At 63.9% G+C, this 15,189-nt stretch overlaps 1 protein-coding gene across 2 annotated transcripts in view; it reads right to left on the bottom strand.

Annotated features, from left to right (window-relative positions):
- The window catches only part of PIEZO1 (piezo type mechanosensitive ion channel component 1), a 67,940-nt gene that overhangs the window by 12,693 nt on the left and 40,058 nt on the right, over nucleotides 1-15,189 (bottom strand). For both annotated transcript variants that reach the window (XM_032156207.2, XM_032156208.2), the window contains exons 3-22: nucleotides 12,631-12,753; nucleotides 12,417-12,459; nucleotides 11,765-11,903; nucleotides 8,930-9,098; nucleotides 8,585-8,798; nucleotides 8,292-8,463; nucleotides 8,130-8,216; nucleotides 7,961-8,048; nucleotides 7,080-7,180; nucleotides 6,693-6,953; nucleotides 5,763-5,874; nucleotides 5,503-5,681; nucleotides 5,278-5,426; nucleotides 4,984-5,166; nucleotides 4,552-4,682; nucleotides 4,234-4,391; nucleotides 3,956-4,132; nucleotides 3,283-3,408; nucleotides 3,012-3,212; nucleotides 2,209-2,413 (exon numbers count right to left, since the gene is read on the bottom strand). In XM_032156207.2, coding sequence (XP_032012098.1) covers nucleotides 2,209-2,413; nucleotides 3,012-3,212; nucleotides 3,283-3,408; nucleotides 3,956-4,132; nucleotides 4,234-4,391; nucleotides 4,552-4,682; nucleotides 4,984-5,166; nucleotides 5,278-5,426; nucleotides 5,503-5,681; nucleotides 5,763-5,874; nucleotides 6,693-6,953; nucleotides 7,080-7,180; nucleotides 7,961-8,048; nucleotides 8,130-8,216; nucleotides 8,292-8,463; nucleotides 8,585-8,798; nucleotides 8,930-9,098; nucleotides 11,765-11,903; nucleotides 12,417-12,459; nucleotides 12,631-12,753 — 3,018 coding nt within the window. The remainder of the gene's footprint in view (nucleotides 1-2,208; nucleotides 2,414-3,011; nucleotides 3,213-3,282; nucleotides 3,409-3,955; nucleotides 4,133-4,233; nucleotides 4,392-4,551; nucleotides 4,683-4,983; nucleotides 5,167-5,277; nucleotides 5,427-5,502; nucleotides 5,682-5,762; nucleotides 5,875-6,692; nucleotides 6,954-7,079; nucleotides 7,181-7,960; nucleotides 8,049-8,129; nucleotides 8,217-8,291; nucleotides 8,464-8,584; nucleotides 8,799-8,929; nucleotides 9,099-11,764; nucleotides 11,904-12,416; nucleotides 12,460-12,630; nucleotides 12,754-15,189) is intronic.

Genomic DNA, 15,189 nt, shown 5'->3' with positions numbered 1-15,189 from the left:
GTCATATTCCATGATACGACAGCACGTGGGATAGGACAGCTCTGAGAACAACAGCCAGAAGCCACACAGAAGCCTGCAGCCGGGAAAGGTTCAACCCGCAGCAGCCACAACAGGGAACGCGCAGCTCAGCACGTGGGACTGGGATCCATGGGACAGCCTGGACAGACCTCAGTGTGCTCTGACGAGTGAAAGACCCAGACCCAAAGGCCACCTGCTGCGAGTCCTGCTGACCTGGCGTCCTGAGGACCACATGCTGGGGATGGGAGGGAGCCGTGGCACTGCTGGGCCCCCGGCCACACTTCCTGGGAGGCGTGTGAGGCACGGAGGGTCAGTCCCTAAGGACTGAGGGGGTGGATGTGACTCCACGCGTCTGCAAAACCCACAGCACCATCTGCCACAGAGGGAACCTCACAATACAAAAACAAAGTTACCCTCGATGTTGGGGAACCCAGGACATGCTGATCTCACAGGATGGCGACTGCACAGCGCAGCCTCGTGAAAGGAGGCAGAAGAAGGGGAGCTGGCCTAGGTGACGCTTGCAAGCAGGTATTTCAACAAGGAGGAGGTGGACAGGAGAAGCGGAGCTGGCCGCGATGACGCTCAAAAGCAGGTATTTCAATAAGGAAGAGCTGGAGGGCCCAGAGGCGGAGGCAGCCCTGTAGCAACAGGCACCCCTAGCGCCCAGACCCTGGGCTCTGAACCTCACGCTCCTGGAACTCGATGCGGCTCCCCGGAGCAGTGGCTGTGAGCACAGGGCTGGGCCTGGGAAGCAGAAGATGAGGCAGCAGCGCCTGGGAGCAGAAAACAAGATGGGGCCGGGCGTGGCGGCTCATGCCTGTAATCCCAGGAGGGAGGCCTGTAATTTGGGAGGCCGAGGTGGGTGGAGCACCTGAGGTCAGGAGTTCAAGACCAGCCTGGACAACACGGTGAAACCCCGTCTCTCCTAAAAATACAAAAATTAGCTGGGCATGGTAGTGCTTGCCTGTAATCCCAGCCACTAGGGAGGCTGAGACAGGAGAATTGCTTGAACCGGGGAGGTGGAGGCTGCAGTGAGCCGAGATTATGCCACTGCACTCCAGCTTGGGTGACGGAGCAAGACTCCATCTCAAAAAAAAAAGAAGAAAAAAGGGTTCCTGCTATGTTGACCAGAGTGGTTTCAAACTCCTGGCCTCAAGGGATCCTCCTGCCTCAGCCTCCCGAAGTGCTGGGATCACAGGTGTGAACCACCATGCCCAGCCAGATAAGGGGAGATGATGTAACAGTGTGTGGCTTCAGAGGCCAGGACCCACTCAGCAGAGGAGAGGCCCAGGGTCTGCGGATGACAGAATTCTCTGAAAGCAGCCAGTGATAAATGGCAGCTCTCCTTGATAGGAATCCCAGCTGACGGATGCACAGAGACAACAGAAAGAAAGTCTGTTTCATAAAACTACAAAGCTGACCCCACACAGCCCACCAGTGCCAACAGCCTGGGTGCCACTGTTGGGCAGGTGGGACACCCGAGCCGGCCGCATGCACAAATGTGACTCCCCATCTCAGACCACAGGGTGCTATGTGCCTTGAGCAGACCCTCAACACCAGGACAGCCACACAAATCCAGTCTCAGGGCGTCAGCAACACTGCCGGCCTCCCTCTGGAACTGCCCAAGAGACAGGAGAGGCGGGGGCGGCTTAGACCCAAGACGAGACTAGAGCAAACATCAGACCAGACCTCGTCTGAAAACCAAATGGCCACAAAGAAGGGTGCTGAGACTGGGGCTGTTTGAATGCAGAGGACACGTTTGACGATGGCACTACCAGGAGATGGGACCGCGAGTGTCGGGCTGTGGGCTCAGACACCCGGCCCCAGGAGATGCATGCTCAAGGCAGCACTTGGGTATGAGGCATCACAGCTGACCCGCATGGGGCCCGGAGAGGACATAGCGCTCCTTGTGTGACTCACACCTTTCCTGAAGGTTTGAAACATTTCAAGATAGAATACTGGGCAAAAAAGGAAAAGAGAACAGCAGAGCCTGGAGGGGGCCAGGCAGCCCCTGAGAGACACAGCGCAGGTGATGGAACCTGGGTAGGATGTGGAGCAGGCAGGAGGGACTGTAGGAGGCCGAGGCTAAGTCTAGGAGGGTGGACAGGAGCCCGGGGCAGGCAGGAAACACCCCCACGGGTGTCTACAAAACTACAAAGCCCACGCCCACCCAAGCCACGTGCCCCTCACCGATGCACAGGGCCGGGGGCATCCCCAGGCACAGCAGGTACTGGTACAGCAGGAACAGCGCCAGGAAGAGGCAGTAGTTGGGCCAGAGGCGGGCGATGGCCGGGCGGTGCCTGCGGGTGAGGATGGCCACCAGCCAGCAGCCGTGCAGGGTCACCATAAAGTTCATGCGCTGCCCGATCACGTTCACGGCCATCAGGAAGCAGATCTGGGGAGGGAGACGGCGGGGTGTGGGGATGCACTGAGTCTGGGGGGAGGGTGGGGCGTGGGGATGCACTTGGGGGAGGGCGGGGCGTGGGGGGAGGGTGGGGCGTGGGGATGCACTTGGGGGAGGGCGGGGCGTGGGGATGCACTTGGCGGGGAGGGCGGGGCATGGGGATGCACTTGGGGAGAGGGCGGGGCGTGGGGATGCACTGAGTCGGGGGAGAGGGACTTTCTTGTCCCACCCAGCAGACCTCAGGCTTGCAGCAGCCCGGCCTGGAGGCTGTGGGCATCAAGCAAGGACAGGGCCAGCGGCACTGTCAAGAGGGCAGGAGTGGCTGGCAGTTGCCATCATGCAGGGGAAACTGAGGCTCCAGGAGGTGGGCTGTACGGTAGAGTGGATCTAACTTGGCCCCCTGCCTGTCATCAGCACCGACACACCGCAGGAGTCCAGGGGAAGCCTTGCTGGGCCCTGGGTCCCCCACCACTGTGGCCCAGGCAGACCCAGGTGGGGCCAGGCTTGCGGTGCCTGCACCGTGCAGCCCTCCCTCCCTCCCTCCCCACGGCCAAGCCCTGCCCCAGGGGAGGCAATGACCTCGCCTCACCTCCAGCCCGAATTTGTAGAAGAAAAAGTTGATGAAGTACTTGAGGCAGCCGAGCAGATCCTGGTCCAGCTGCTGGCGGGTGCCGCTGGCGAACACGGCCTGGGCAGGCAGCGGGGCCAGCTGGTGCTGCCGGCGGTAGTGCTCCTGGCGCCGGTACACGATGGCCTCGAATACCAGCAGCAGCAGGACCTGCAGGTGGTTCTGCGGAGGGCAAGGGTCAGGGGGCAGCCAGGTACTCGCCCGCCCAGCCGCCCACCAGCCCCTCACTCACCTGGATGTAGCCCAGGTTGGGGAACCCTTTCCGCACCCCAAACCAGTTGGCAGGGTCCACGGGCCCCCGGTACAGCAGGGACTGGCTGATCTCCGTGGGCAGCAAGTTGGTGCTGTTGGGGGAGGGCTGGCAAGAGGCTGGGCATCAGTGCCCCCTCCCCGGCCACAGTGCCCCCTGGCCCTGCCTGGTGCCCGCCACAGCCACAGCTCTGAGGCAGGTCCACCACTCCCCCAGCCAGGGACATGGGGGCTGCCAGCCTTGGAGCCACCTTCACAGGAAAGGGGACCAAGTGTTTGAGAGACAGGGAGACCACAGGCAGGGACTAGGGGAGTGAAGAGAGGTCCAGGCAGAAGGAGGGATGTGTGAGAAGGTCCCAGGCAGGGATGCCTGTCTCTCCCTGCCCAGGCCTGGGGTGGGGCCCTCCCCTCCTCACTGCGGGAGACCCTGGGACTCCGCCCCTACCGGACACCCTTGTGAGCAGGGAGTGGGCCCCTGGTCCACAGATGAGGTTGAAGGATGCTGCCTCCAGAAAGCCCCCTTGGCCCCCCCAGGGGAGGGTCCGCCTCCTCCATTGCTGGCTCCACTGCACTGAAGCAGCTGCCCCGGGAGGGTGGGGCTTCGAACACAGAGTTGCCTAGAGCTTCCTCCCGCCCCAGCCCGCGGGGGCCGGTACCTCGGTGCAGTTGCTGGAATACTCCTGGGGGTTGACAACCTTGAGCTGGTACAGCATCTTACACACAATGATGACGCAGGTCCACACGGTGGACAGGCAGGAGGCCATGGGTCGGAAGCGCGGGTAGGGCAGGGCGAAGGCCCACAGCACCACCAGCAGCAGGTTCATCACCGACACCTGAGGGCAGCGGGCATGTGGGGCCAGGCTTGGGGAGGCCAGCCAGGCAGGCCAGAGTGACCCCACCCCAGACTTGAAGCTGAGTTGCCTGCTACACTCACCTCCTTCAGGGCCACCCAGACGGTGTACAGGGCCACCAGCTTGAAGACGTGAAGCTCCAGCAGCCGCCGCAGGAACACCTGCACGCGTGACAGGACGTCCGAGAAGCCGGCTGCCAGCTCCAGCAGCCGCTCGGCCACCAGGCCCCACTTGGCTGCACCTGTGATGGTGTGAGGGTCAGTGCAGGGCAGAAACGGGGATTCCCGGGTCCCCTGTGAGGAAGAGGCTGTGGAGCTCAGAGGGGGCTCTGTCAATGCCCCCCAGCTGAGACATGGCACAGCAGACTGGGTGGGCAGCTGTGCTCTGCCCGCCCGACTCACCTTCAGGCACCTGTGTGGCCTGGTCGGGAGTGGCCACGCCCAGCCCCTCGTCCCTGGGCTCCTCCTCCTCCTCCTCCTCCTCTTGCTGCTGCTGCTCCTGTAGTAGTGGGGTCCCGCTCACTGCATCCTGCCTGGGAGAGGGTCTGAAAATGTCATCTCCCAACTGGGTTCCTGCCCCTCTCATCTCCTGGGGCTGGAAGAAGCCGTCTGCACCGCTTCTGCTGCAGCTGCCAGGTCAGGTGCACAGCTGTGTCGCAACTCATGCCCACTGTCCCTGCAACCTGCACGCTACTGCCGTCCCCTGGGTATGAGCAAATGCCCATCAGGATCTGAAGGTGGAGGATGTGGCTCCTGTCCAACTCCCACCTGGCTCCCTCCCTGGCCCAGGAGGCTGCACCTCTCCAGGGCCGGACAGGGAGGGCGGGGCCGCACCTGTGAGTCCAGCACGGGAGGCGCATGCCAGGCGGGGACACGTGCTCCATGTCGGTGAGCTGCATAAAGGGCCGGTGGAAGTAGTGCAGCTGCAGGATGCAGGCCAGCAGGAAGAAGCCGGGTACCAGGATGCTGGAGAAGAGCTCGGACACGCTGAACTGCTCCAGGCCCAGGTCCCCCAGCCTGCGGAGGGGCAGCATCAGCACCGGCCCGGCCTCCGGCAGAGCCCCTGCAGCCCTGGGGAAGTGCACGGGGTGTCGGTGCCCCTGCCCCACCGCCCCAGCCTGGACTCACTGCTCATCGGTGAAGCCGGTGAGGTTGCGCCAGTAGGCAGGGAAGTCCTGGAACTGGAAGGTGTAGACGGCGATGAGGACCAGCATGGTGTAGGCCACCACGAGCCACCAGAAGGCCTTGAGGAGCTTCCGCCACAGGCTGTAGTAGACCTGCCGGGTGAGGTGGGGGTGGTGAGGACCACGGCGAGGGTCCGTGCCCCAGCCCCCACCCCGGCCCGCCAGCCACCTGGAAGAGGGTGAGGCAGAGCAGGAAGAGGAACATGTAGACGATCTTGTAGACCACGAGGCGGCCGGCGAAGCTGACCACGATGAACATGCCGGCACACACGTAGATCCAGTACTTGGCGTAGACGCCCTTCACCAGCTCCCCCAGGCTCTGCAACAGCGTCTGCGTCCGCGTGGGCTCTGTGGGCCAAGCCAGGGGCAGGCGATGGCATCAGGGCAGGCAGGCAGGAGGGCAGCCCCTGCCTCTGGCCCACCACTCACCTGTGTCTGCTACGGTGACCTCCGTCAGCGCAGCTGGAGACTCTGCCCACTTCAGCAGCTTCTCTTTCACAAACTGGCGCAGCAGGAGCCAGAAAGTCAGGGTGTAGAGCAACTGCAACAAGCGCGGGATGTCACAGTCAGCCGGGGGGCCCAGCACCCCTCCCACAGCCGGGGGGCCCCGCATCCTCCCACAGCCGGGGGACCCAGCACCCCTCCCACAGCTGGGGGCAAGAGCCCTCAGGGAGGCAGCTGGCACCAGCCCATCCACAGCAGCCTCCCCACAGGCACCAAACACCCTCCCGCTCACACCTACCCAGAGACACACGAACACACGCTCCCACATCCACGGATGAGTGCATGGGTTCACTCGTGCTCACACGCAATCACACATGGGTTCACTAGTTCACGTGGGCACAGATCCATGCACGCACCTGCACACGTCCACATGCTGGAGTGCGTGCTCACATATGCACACAAGCTCACAGGTGCACGTGTTGGCACACACAGGCTCACAAGTCCCACAAGATGAGACACACCCACTGGCCTGCAAACAGGTGACCAGACACGATGCTGGCACCTGTCTCACATAGACATGCAGGCACCCTGTGAACATGTGGCCTGCACGGCTTGTCACTGAGACCCAGGGCTGTGCATGGTGCCAATGGGCAGAGCCCACACTCACACATACTGTCGGGGCACAGGGGTGGTGCCCGTGCCAACACAAGGTTGTCTGTTTATTCACTCAGTAAACGCTCACTGAGAAACTACTCTGGGCTGGCCCTGGGTGGGCAGGAGGAGACCCCATTGTGACAGACACAGATCTACCTTCCTGGCGCTGCCACTCCCCCGGGCAAGTGGACATTGAACAGGACGACAACCCTGACGGGTCCGTGTACCCAGGCATCCCCGGATGTGGTGGTGCACACTCACCATGGCACCAAGGTCCAGGCAGGGGTAGCGGGTGTGCTCCAGTCCCAGCTGCCGCAGGCTGACGGGGCCCAGGGTGGCGGGCAGCTCAGGGCGCAGGTCCATGGCCCACACGTAGCGCAAGCAGCACAGCGTCATCCCGTACAGCAGGATGCAGGGCGAGCACAGCATGGCCAGTTGGTGGCGGCTGCGCACCGTCCAGATGAGGCAGGCCCAGAGCAGCAGCACGAAGGTCAGCCAGCTGTGGTAAGTGATGCTCCACACCTACGCGGCAGAGAGGGCTGCAGAGCTGCCCGGCGCACCCCACCCAGGCAGTGCCCCACACCTGCGCAGCACGGGGCCAGCCACCCTTCCCCGCCGCATACCACCCCAACCCCCACAGCCGCCTACCATCATGGCGATGAGCGCGCACACATAGCTCTGGTCCATGATGAGGTGGCCCAGGCTGTGTAGTGGGGACGCCTCCCTGGGCTCAGCCCGCTTGGGCCGCACTGCAGGTGGGGACAGAGGTCGGCTCTGGCAGGGTGACCTCTCGGCCCCCCACCCTGACTATGCCCTAAAATCTGGGCCCTGGGCAAGCACACAGCAGGAGGGACAGGCCCCCGGTGGCCATGGTGGGCTATGGGCAGAACACATGGGCTCCGGCGGTTGGGCTGACATCGTCCCCCGGCGTCAGGGATCGCCTTGGCAGCACCCGCCATTCTCTGGGCCTCAGTTTCCTTGAAAGGGTGGGGCGCACAAGGTGGCCCTGACCCCCTTTCCAGCTCTGCACACATGAAAACTCTCGGGACCCCCACCCCAGGGCCCTGGCTTCGTTTGCTTCATTCAGAAACACATTGCAAAATGGAAAATCAAGGGTTAGGGTAAAGGAAGAAAATAGCCAGAAAGAGCCCCCGGGCCCTCCCAAGGCAACATGGCCAACACAGAGTTCCCACACCAGCCCCTGCCCTGGACGAGCGGTCCCTGGGGCCACTGGGCCACCCGGAACAGCTCCCAGAGCTAACAGCACAAGACAGCATAGCCAAGGTCTCTGGGGAGGGGTTGGGGGACCTGGAAGCCCCCCATGGGGTCTTAGGGATCAATGACGCGGCCACTCAGCTGCCCTGGGGGTCACGGGGGTCAGTGACACCTACCCGTGGATGTTCTGGGCGCCCGAGGGGGCGGCAGGCAGAGGTGCGGCGCGAGCATGCGAGAGCGCCAGGCGGCCACCAGGGGGCAGCACCGGCCTCCCCCCCCGAACCCAGCCGTACCTTGGACTGTGCGGTACTTACCAGGCCGCTGCCGGAGGGGGCTCTGGCCAGTCAGCTCGTGCACGATGCAGTTATCGGCCTCGGTGTCGGGTGCTGTGGGTACCACGTGCTGTGGGCAAGCAGCAGTGAGCCATGCAGGGGCTTGCCCAGCGCCCCCCACGCTGGCGCCTCCACCCGCCTGGCTGCTCACCTGGTCAGCCTCCCGATCCTGGGGCCACCGGTCCAGCTCTGCTAGCTCCAGCTCCCGAGCCTCGTCCCCGTTTGCCGCCTCCTTCCTCTGCAGAGACCAGCGTCTTGAGCCCAGCCCCATGGCCTGGCCTCAGCCCATCCCCCATGGGTGGCAGGTGCTCACCTGGCCAGAGGGGCGGTACACGCGGAGCTTGCGCAGAGAGGCCATGGCGTAGCACAGCAGCAGCAGGACGCCGGGGCTGGCATACAGGGGCCAGTCCAGGCTGGTGTTGAGGACCAGCGCGTGGGGGCTGGAGCAGTTGGTGGGACCCACGAAGTCCTTGAGACCCAGCACCCTGTCCAGAGAAGACCCGTCACGGCCCACCACCCCAGGGGCAGTGGGACCACAGGGGCTAGACGGGCCAGGTGGGCAGGACCAGGGCGGGAGGAAAAAGGGGCTGTGTGGCAAGCCGTTACCTAGCCCAGATGCCAGCAGGCGGGAGCAGAGCCTGTGCCAAGGGCATCTGGTAGCAGTAGAGGCAGATGAGATGGCCGGCGCCGAAGCACCCCACCGCGACGCAGAGTCTGCTGAAGCCCCGAGTGCTGATGGGAAAGTGGCAGGCCCACCAGGTGCAGATGGCCAGGAAGACCAGCAGGTAGACACTGGAGAGGGCCGAGGGGTGGGCGATGCCTGCGGGGTGGGGCAGGGGCACACAGGGTTGTACCTGGCCGGTGCCGTGTGTCCCGCTGTCTCCACAGTCATCAGGGAACTCCAAGACCCCTCCCAGTGTGAGTGCCAGTGCCCCCCGCCTCGGTGTGTACCTGCCAGTGCAAGCAGTGTTACGGCCAGGACCCGCCCCGCCGCCACCAGCAGCCAGTGGGCTGTGACTCGGAAACGAGCGGCCAGCCGTGACCTCCGTGTAGGGGCCAGTGTTGCTGCTTCCTGCAGCCCTGCCGGGGGGCTGGCATCCACATCCCTCTCGTCATCATCCTGCCAAGGTCACGGGCAGGGGCAAGGTCAGGTGTATTGCACTGAGGCCACCTCTCCAGCTCACACCTGCCCAGCCAGGAGAGTGGGAGGTGGCCACATCCACAGCTGCTCCTCTGAGGGCCACAGGACAGCCTCCCCGAGCACAGGCCCCAGCCGTCCCTGAGGTCTGCCTGACACCTTCGTACTTTCTCACTCGAGCTCACAGGCCCTGGAAGCTTTCCTGGTAGCAGCTCCCACCCTGGCCGAAGACCCAGGGTCTGTCCTGCCAAGCCCAGGCACGTGATGACCTTGCCAGGTATAGACAGACCGCAGGCTGTCCCTATAGCACCTCATCTCCCTGAACCATGCACCCAGGGAGCAGCGGAGCCCTGTCTATACCCTGGGGGGTCTCTAGGGACCAAGGGGGCCTGAGGGACATGGTCAGGCTCCAGGGTCTCCTGTGTACCCCTGCCAGCCTTCTGGGTGGCTATGCCTGGAAGTGAGGGGTGGTACCCCTGCCATCCCTGAGGCTCTGGGGGGACAGAGGTGGCCAGCTGCCTAGGAGAAGTGACAGGCCGGCCTGGGGTTGCGAGAGAGAGACCTGCCAGGCCTGTGTTCCCTGGTCCTGACTAAAGATTTCCCAGAACACAGCCATTTCCCAAACACCGGGGAAAGCCAGGGTGTGTTGGGAAGACCACGGCTGTCATCAGATGCCCTGGCTCTGGTGGCCTGGCTGCCAGCGGCCCAGTGTCCCCATCTCTGACTCGGGGGCTCTCCTGGTGGCTGAGGCGCCAGGTGCCCAGGCTGAGAGCACAGGTTGTGGGGCTGGACGATAGGGCCCATCCCAGCTCTGACAGTCTCCACGCTGTGCTGTGCAGGCCGAGGCGAGTCACAGCCTCTCGGAGCCTATTCCCCTTCTGTCAAATGGGATGGGGGCTTGACGGGACAGATGAGCCAGCCCAGTCCTGTCCTCACAGGCCTCCAGGGCTGCAGGGGCTGCTGGGAGGCTCCGAGGCCAGGGGAACAGGGAGATCAGGGCAGGAGAGGCCTGGACCCTGAACCCACCCCTCTCAGAGACCACACAGCAGCTGGGGCGAGGCTGGATCAGAACGCAGGGCGCCACTGCTCACCCCGCCCACAGCCTGGCCCTGGCCCTGGGAAATCTTCTGAGCAGAACTGTGAAAAATGAGCGTTTCTGGGAGTGGAACGAACAGAGGCAGCTGCTGTGGGAGAACAGGTGTGAGGCCACCGAGGGGCAGGCCCTGCCCTGACTTGGGCCCCATGTACCGCAGCCATGCTGCGGACGCCCCTCACTTCCTTCAGTGGCCAGCGCCCCTCGGGCTGGCTGGCACACTCCATCCCATGCCTGCACATACGTGTGTGTGTTGCCCGTATGTGGGAGTGAGGGTTGCCCGGGGGCCCCGCCAGGCCAGGTCATGGGGCTTCTAGATCCGGGTTTCGGAACAGTCTTCTGCAGGTGCCTGGTCCCCCACCTCACTCTGAAGTCTGTCCACTCTCGCCGCCCAGGGCGCAGCTGCACACTCACGCTCCCATCACACCAAGACGAAGATGACCAGCATCCAGCCACCCAGCCCCTTCCCAACAGCCAAACTCCAGGAAGCTCGTGCCCCATGTCCCCACCAGCATGCAGGGGCTGGTGAGAGAGGAGCGGGTCTCTTGGAGGACAGGCAGCAGCACAGTCCTCATGATGGCTGGACCCCCTCCAATGCCCGGAAAAGCCACTTGACCTCCAGGTCCCCGTTTCTGCCTCTGAAATGTGGGCGCCAGCCTCGCCCCATGGGGTGGGGATAGGACAGGCAGGAGGGCAGGCCGGCTCTGCAGGCTGAGCAGGTGTACCCGACCTACTGTGTGGCTTGGGGAAACCCTTTCCCTCTCGGGACTCCTCTGGAAGTTGAGGCCCACGTGCCTGGTAAGCATCAGCTGTCTGACGAGTGGGCACTGGGAGGGTGAGGTGGAAGGAGGCTGGGTGCCCGGGATAGGGAGTTCGTGGGCCAGGACACCCACGTGGTCCTAAATCCTGACTGAGCCTGGGGATGGCAAGTGTGGGCCCAGGCAGGGACGAGAGGGGCTGAGCAGTCAACGTCGGGCGTCGCCGGCCCCAGCTCACTCCCTGCCCGTGGGAGGTGGCCGTAGCTCAGAGATTCCTGGGGCCGGACCTCCAAGTCTCGTAGCAGCTAAAGTTCACTCTGCCTCCCACTCCGAGGACAGAGGCCCTGCTTCAGGCCCGTCGCTCCTGGGGCACAGGCCCCTGCTGGGGCTCTGGGCTGACAGCCTGTTCGCCTGTAAGTGCATGGGGCCTGCTGGGGCCGCCCCTTCCTAGCCCGTCTGCAGCGCCTCCCCAGCCAGACCCACTGCCCAGCACTGCAGGTTTCCACCACCGCATGGCCCCAAATAATCCCCCTGTGAAGAGTTTCTAAGGGCACAGACGCCATCTCGGGGCGAGGAGGTTTCCGACTAGAGGCAGAGCCCGGGTAGAAACACATCTGAACGGATGGAACTGCAGGCTGTGCCCGGGGTGGGACCTGGAACTTCCTCCCCTCTTTAACACCAGCTTACAACTAAAACGTCCACATTTGTTTTAAAAAGATTCAAATAACCCTCAAAATGGCTGAGAGCACAGCTCTCGAATGACCTCCCTGACACGCGGGTGACACAGCTGCCCTCACCTGCTCCCGTGGACGTGGGCTCTGCCGGGTGTTCCTTGCGAGGCGCCCGCAGAGGCCGAGGCAGACAGAGGAGACCACCAAGATGCCCAGGTCAGGGGCCACCAGCCGGATGGCATTGGGGATGTCCTTCAGATCCAGCCTGCGGACAGCAGGGAGCAGCCGCGGTCAGACCAGGAGGACAGGTGCGGGTGGGAGTGTCGATGGGTCTCCAGGTGCGGGTGGGAGTGTCGATGGGTCTCCAGGTGCGGGTGAGAGCGTGGATGGGTCTCCAGGTGCGGGTGGGAGTGTCGATGGGTCTCCAGGTGCGGGTGAGAGCGTGGATGAGTTTCCAGATGTGGGTGGGATCCAGGTGCGGGTGAGAGCGTGGATGAGTTTCCAGATGTGGGTGGGAGTGTGGATGGGTCTCCAGGTGCGGGTGGGAGTGTGGATGAGTTTCCAGGTGCCAGTGGGAGCGGGGATGAGTTTCCAGGTGCGGGTGAGAGTGTGGATGAGTTTCCAGGTGCGGGTGGGAGCGTGGATGGGTCTCCAGGTGCGGGTGTGAGTGTGGGTGAGTCTCCAGGTCCCCCTCTGTCCCTCCTGGGTCCCCCCACTTCCTGGGGCCTGAAATCCCCAAGGGAGGCTTGCCGGTTGGGGGTTGGGGGAATGGTCTTACCTTGTGACCCCTATGTGTCGAGAGAGGGTCTCCCAGCGGCTGCCTGCAGAGAAAGACAGGGGAACCCAGGTCATCCCTGGAGCGTTTCACCTGGACCATCCGGGCCAGACATAAGTCAGGCTGAGTCAACTCCCCCAGGAGACTCGGGGTCACTGCAGGGCCCTCTCCCTGACCCCCAGGATGGCTATCCCTGCCCCGCCCCTTAGTGACTCACAGCTGGGTCCCAGGAGCTCATCCAGGTGGGGCACAGTGTGCAGGCAGATCTGGAGGGCGAGATGGGCCACCAGGAAGAGCAGGCTGAGGCCCAACAATGCCCGCAGGAGGTGGCCTGTGTGACCTGCGGCAGAGCGGGTGGGTGAAGCTGGTCCTGGGGACAGGGAGGGGCCGCGCCAAGGCCACTCAGCCAGACAGTAGCCCCCAGCCAGGCCAGAGCCCAGAGGCCTGAGGCTCATGCCCGTCACGGAGTCGGGACCCCATCAGGCCGGCCGGCCCCACTCCCCACGCCTCCCCAGGGTCACTCTTGTGACAAGGAGCCAGGCACCCTTCTGGGGGTGGCAGCAGGATGGGCCTGGGGCCCACAGGCAGGAAAAGGCCTCCCAGGTTCAGCGGGAACCACCTGGGGTTTGCTCACTCAGCCAGCAAAGACCTGTCACCGTTCAGTTGTGGAAGCAGAGGAAATAAACACAGGGAGAGGCGAGAAGCTCCACCTCACCCCAGTGGGGGCTGCAGATGGACGGAGACCAGGGCGTGGGGAGAGCCCCTGAGCAGCCGTGTCAGGGGTGGGAGCAGGGCCATGATGGCTCTGGAGAAAAGGCAGCTGCCTCCCTGGGGCTGAGGGGCTGCAAGGAGAAGTCGCATCCCTATGCATGGTACCCAGTCCCCATGGCCACCCTGGCATTTCAGGCACCTGCTGTGCGCCAGGTCGGGCCCCAGACCGGCATCCTCTCTCTCTCTGTGTACCCGCACCTGGCAGGAAGCGGCAGCACCATCTGGTTGCCCGGCAGCCTTGTCTTGCTCCCAGCTACCTGTGGCCCCACTGGACTCAGCCCCCCAGCAGGGAGGCCTTGGGCTGCAGGGCAGGGGCTGGGCGGGTGCGGCCTGTGGCTGGGGGCACTCAGGAGCCCTGGCTTCGCCTCTGCTCTCTGCGTGCATGTGGACAGCTCACCCTCCAGCAGGGGTCCGGACCAAAGTCCTTGGCCCACCAGGTTCTGAGTCCTGACAGGGCTGTGGACAGCTTCCCTCTCTACCCTGGCACCTTCTGACAGAAGCCTCCGGGCCCTCACCCTGGGGTAGCAACTCCTGCACCACCAGCCACGCCTGGCCACAAGAAACTGCAGAATAGCTCGGGCCCTTCTCATAACTTCCTGGAGCTCAGGGACAGGCAGCGTCTGGGTCTGGGTCCAAGGTGGTGAATGTCACCGCCACATCTGCCCTCTCTCGGCCTCGGGGCGCAAACGCCAGGGCCTGTGTCCACTCTGTTCAGTTTTTTGGGCACAATTGGTGTTAGGTGACAGACTCGGGATTGGCCTTGGACACTCAGCCCCCTCTTTCTGGAGTAAAGACTCATGACCCACGTCCAAGTCACCCTGCACATCCTTAAGCCTGTGACCACGAGGCAGCACTCAGGGATGCCCAGGACTCCCTGTCCGCACCACAAAGCAGCCGAGGCAGGTTTGGACCAGCTTCTCACACTCACGCCTTCCTAGGGTTGCCCCAGGCCCTGACCTGCTGACCCTGAAGCTATGACCTCTGACTTGTGGAGGGTGGGAGGGGTGAGCAGGAGGGAGAGTGGGGAGGAGGAATGGAAAACAGACCAGGAAGGGAGGCCGCAGCCCCGACATGAACAGGAGCCGCCACCGGGGGGAGCTGTGCAGGGCTCCCGGAGGCCAGAACCTTCCAGGGCCTCCCTGCCCGGAACCCATAGGTGCCAGGCTTCTCACTCACAACCCCTGTGCCGGGCTCATACCTGCCGTGCCAGCCCCTCTTCAGCAGAGCACAAGTCTGGCAGCAGGACGGCACCAGGCAGGGACCCCGCGTCCCCGCCTCTGTACAGCAGGGTCACCGTGGGGTGACGTGAGAACACCGACCCGGGGAATGGGCTCCTGCCACGCCTGCCTGGGAACCTGGGCTGTGAGTCCTGCTCGCTGCACCCTCTAGCCTGACGTTGAAGTAACCTCGCCAGCGGGGCCCTCCATGGTACTGGGCACTCAGGGAGAGCACATGGCACTGCAGAAGGTGTTCTGAGTCCTACAGAGAGGGACCCACAGGGCGCCTGCCCCATAGGCACGTGGGGCTCCTCCTGGGGCTATCGAGGACCCCCGGGCACTGAGAGGACATCTGGGCCCTTGGGCAGCCAGGCTGACGGGTTCCCTGCACACACAATCCAGCAGCCTGGGAAGGAAGTGCCTGACCACAGACCCCTGGGCAGGGAGGGGCTCACCAGGCCACCAGCTCCCGCCCACCGCCTTGCCCTGTACAGTGACAGTCCAGGATGTCCGTCTCTGGCTGCACCTCGGATGTCACTGCCTCCCCGTTCTCTTCCTCCTTCCCGGTTCAGTTCTTGGGCCAGCCAGAGCGTCCTGGTCTGGACATGTTAGAACAGCCGGGCCATGATCCCTTCCCAGGGTCAAAGGAGCCGCAGCTGGGCCTGGAGGCTGCTCCTGGCCGTGTGGCATGACCGCTCCCTGCCTGGCCTGGATCAGACTAGGGAGCTGGGAGTCCGAGGGGCACCCTGGGAAGAGACGCTGCTGGAGATGGGAGGGGGCCGGAACGT

The sequence above is a fragment of the Hylobates moloch genome, unplaced genomic scaffold (assembly GCF_009828535.3).
Source record: "Hylobates moloch isolate HMO894 unplaced genomic scaffold, HMol_V3 SCAFFOLD_6, whole genome shotgun sequence".
Classification (NCBI taxonomy): Eukaryota; Metazoa; Chordata; class Mammalia; order Primates; family Hylobatidae; genus Hylobates; species Hylobates moloch.
This window is presented reverse-complemented; position numbering and strand designations above follow the sequence as displayed.